Here is a 4,089-nt window from a genome sequence, read left to right on the forward strand (position 1 = left end):
CCCAACAATGGTCGGCAGCAGCTGTGAATGGAAGTCCAAGGATCCAGCAGTTGCTCAGTCCCACAAGGAGAGCAGGGGAAGCAGAGGGAGCCTTGCTTCTTCCAATTTTAATCTGGGATTCATATCCACTATACCACCACACCTTTAATCCCAGATGATCTTGAACTCATAGATCTTCCTATCTTAATCTTCTGGGATTCATAGCCACTATGCCTCAAGATCTCCATGCCAAGATTCAGGTTGGAAACTTGTATCTCTCAGCCTCCAGATTAGGGCCACAGGTGAGCCTTCTAATTCTGGATTGTAGTTCATTTCATATATAGTCAAGTTGACAACCAGGAATAGCCACTACAATCAATAACGCCAATTGACACTGTTTTGTTTTTTGAGACAGGGTTTCTCTGTGTAACAGCATTTGCTGTCCTGTAGACCAGGGTGGCCTCAAACTCACTAAGATCCTCCAAGTGCTGGGATTAAAGGTGGGTGCCACCATGGCTGCAGACACTTGTCTTTTAGTAGTAGCATTGGGCCTGTTGGCTAAGTGTCCTAGAGCTCACCAGAATGTCAGTATTACTCCAGTAAGCCAGCATTCAATAGCACAGGGAGAACCCAAGAGAGCACTGAAAAGTTCAATAAACACACATGACAAAGCAGGCAAAAAACACAGGCAAAAAAGTTTATTTTCAAGGATTGTGCCAACAATGGTGAATAAAAAAGGAGCTGATTCAACTATAAAAAAAGCTGATTTCATCTAACCCTGGCGCACAGGGTTGATGATGATACCAGCTTGAATCTGAAGTAATATTGCTACCCTCACACCTCTTCCACCTCTGAAGGACCTCCCCTAGAACTGACCATTTTTTTATTTGCCAAAAATTAAACATATCAGCCTAAATAATAAGTACACCAGGTTTCTTCCTGTACTTTTTAATACATTCTGATAAGAAAACATCTTAAAACATAACAACTCAAAACATTTAGGCCAAGAGGACCCATGAAGGAAGTTGTAAAATGAAAGCTGTTTGAGAAGCAAAGCTGTTTTCTAGACCAGAGTCGGAGAAGCAGGCCCTATTTGAAGAAAAGTCATTAAATACAAAGTAACTAGTGTTGGGCCTACTTCCCCAGGGACACCCAGTTGGTCAACAGGTCTCAAACTCCCACCCACAAGATCTCTCCAGACCCCTTAAAATTTTCTCTCTCCTGAGGAAGGATCCTTAGGATTGACCAGAAAACCACAACCACTGCAATTTGCCTGGACCAGTTCCTAGAGAGGCTTACACATGCATTGGGTACTTAGTGACACTGCATGAGGGCCTGCGCTTCCCAGCAGCCTTTGTTCAGGTGCAGTATGTAGACAAAAGAGAATTTAACTTCTGGGAGTGAGCCCCTGCACTTGTCCTGTCAAGCATCATGACACACAATTCAATTAAGCATGTGTGTACTCGTATGTGTTACAATATTGAACCTACTTTTTTGTTCCACTGTAGTAGACTTCACATTTACAAACTGATTCTTTTGCAGGCTTAAGGAGAGAAGGGAGAAATCTTCCCTTCAAATGCTGAGTCATCTAACATCCCCTGCTCAGGAGTTCTCACATTCCATGGAAAAACCCTCAACACTCAGTTGCAAAGCTTCATTTTTCTTTCCTCAGAAACACACTCACTTTATTAATGGATTCTATGAGCTGACCAAATGTTAGTATCAGTGGCTTTCTCATTTCAGTTTCTCATGGTCTTAACAAAGGGTGAAATACTGCAGTATGGACAACACTAAGAGTTGGCAGAGACACAACTAAAAATTGCTGGAACCCAGATTAAAGAACAAACTTTCGTCTTTTTATAACATGACAAAACTCCCATCTACATAAATTTTCTTCGCAATAAATTCTTATACTAGATGAACTTACTAGTATATGAATTGATATACTAATTTACTTATCTCTTCTACCAGAAATTCAAATATATTAATCAATTATTTTTTCAATAGTCCCCTCCCCCAGCATTTGTATTTAAAACTGAGTAACAGTATTTAGCACTAGGTAATTTAAAAAGTGTTTAAAAAGCTTTAGGAAAAAGCGAGAGTTGGTTCATTTTCTCTCTCTCAGTCGGCTGAGTGAAGACTGTGGGGACACTGGTAAGCAGAAAACTGCTGCCTTGGCTCGGTCACTGCTTCTTACTGATAACCCTGGATTTCACATGCACTCAAGTTCTCTTGAGAAAACCCTCAAGCTGCCAGCATGTGGCAATCTGCTGTCTCTGCAGTGAGTACCACCCTCTCTTAAGTTCCCAGATGCACAGAAAGAACACATTTCAAAAGACAAACAGTTGTTTTGCCTTTCATAACTCCTAGTTCTCATATGGCCCCACTTTCTCTCTCTGCAGTTCACCAGATCCAAATTAGCCAATGAAAAAAATGAAGCTTTAAAAATTATCTCCTGGCACATGCCTCTAATTCAGGAGGCAGAGGCATGCAGCTCTCTGTGAATTTGAGGCTAGCCTGCTCTACATAAAGAGTTCCAGGACAGCCAAGGCTATGCAGAGTGCCTCTCTTTAAAAAGAAGTCTCCCCTTCCGGGAGGTCTGAACAAAGCCTGCATCATTCCCCAATGAGCTTCAGTTTTCAAAGATTCCGATGAGGGATTAAAGAGCAAAACAGACGACCAGCTGTAGGTTGTTTTTATCACTGTTGGGGAATGAACCCAAGACCTTGTCAATGCTAACCAAATGCTCTACCTCTGAGCTACCACCTAGCATAGGTTTTTAAGCAGGAGATACATAATCATATCAATGGGGGATGTAATTTATCTGGACATACAGACTTGCTGCTGAGGGCTGATTAACGCAGAGTTCAAAAAAGGTTGGCTTTCTGGAATCCCCTGAAGCAAAAATAATGTTTGTGACCATGAGTTTTCCCCACATATGGCAAGCAGATGCTTCAGTGTCATCTCGGAGACACTGATGGCGTTAGCTCAACTCTCCTATACTGGGTCCAGGTTTCCAACAAGTTCTTCATCTTTATCCCCTTGGTTGGCAGTTGATGAGCTGGATAGTTTGGAATTCATTTGATAAACAGGACGTAAAAGGCCATTACGATGCAGGCAATTGCAACAGCAGCATGCAGCCGGGTTCCAATCACAGCAGCTAGACGACAAACGGAAAGAGATGTCATAACAGACTCTTCACAAAGGCCTTGCTTTCAAACCACATTCTGAATCTCTAAAGAGAACTTTGGGTTTCGAGAGTCTGGAAATGTTCTTAAACGATACCCTTATGCTCTAGGCTCTACATAAATTGCTTAGCCCTGGCCCCTTTTCACTTTTTGAGATAGAGTCACACTGTGTAGCCCTGGCTGGCCTCCAATTTGCACCTAGAACAAGAATGTCCTTGAACTCAGAGATCTGCCTGTTTGTCTGCCTCTGCCTCCCCAGTGCTGGGATTAAAGGTATGTACTTCGATGCCTGTTCTCCCTAACCCTTTTAGAGACAAAAAGGTTCACCACGAAATAGGATTCTAGGGATGTGTCACCATGCCTGTCCTTATTTTACCCTATTCAAAAAATATTTATAGAGCCGGGCAGTGGTGGTGCACGCCTTTAATCCTAGCACTTGGGAGGCAAAGGCAGGCAGATTTCTGAGTTTGAGGTCAGCCCAGTCTACGGAGTGAGTACCAGGACAGCCAGGGCTATACAGAGAAACCCTGTCTGGAAAAACAAAACCAAAAAAACAAACAAACAAAATTTATATAGAATTCCAGATGAAGTTAAAGTTCCAATGTGTTCTGTTAAAAACAAAAGTAAGTGGAAAACAATTCTTCCTGCTAAGAGGAATTTCAGGCCAACCTAAAACGATTTAACTTGTAAAATATCTCCACCTCACCCCAAGAGACCAAATATTACTACATTGGTCAAGAACAAGCTCACAGAGGCTAGAGAGATGGCTCAGCGGTTAAGAGCACCAACTGCTCTTCTGAACGTCCTGAGTTCAAATTCTAGCAACCACATGGTGGCTCGAAACCATCCATAAGGAGATCTGATGCCCTCTTTTGGAGTGTCTGAAGACAGCTATAGTGTACTCACATATAATAAATAAATC

General features: G+C 42.2%; 1 protein-coding gene across 1 annotated transcript in view; it reads right to left on the reverse strand.

The window, feature by feature from the left end:
- Positions 1-661: 661 nt before the first annotated feature.
- Tmem167b (transmembrane protein 167B) overlaps positions 662-4,089 on the reverse strand; it is a 6,326-nt gene continuing 2,898 nt past the window's right edge. Inside the window, exon 3 of the mRNA XM_031375198.1 lies at positions 662-3,139. Within this exon, the coding sequence (XP_031231058.1) occupies positions 3,057-3,139 (83 nt within the window). The 3' untranslated portion in view covers positions 662-3,056. The remainder of the gene's footprint in view (positions 3,140-4,089) is intronic.

This window comes from Mastomys coucha, unplaced genomic scaffold (genome assembly GCF_008632895.1).
Source record: "Mastomys coucha isolate ucsf_1 unplaced genomic scaffold, UCSF_Mcou_1 pScaffold16, whole genome shotgun sequence".
Lineage (NCBI taxonomy): Eukaryota > Metazoa > Chordata > Mammalia > Rodentia > Muridae > Mastomys > Mastomys coucha.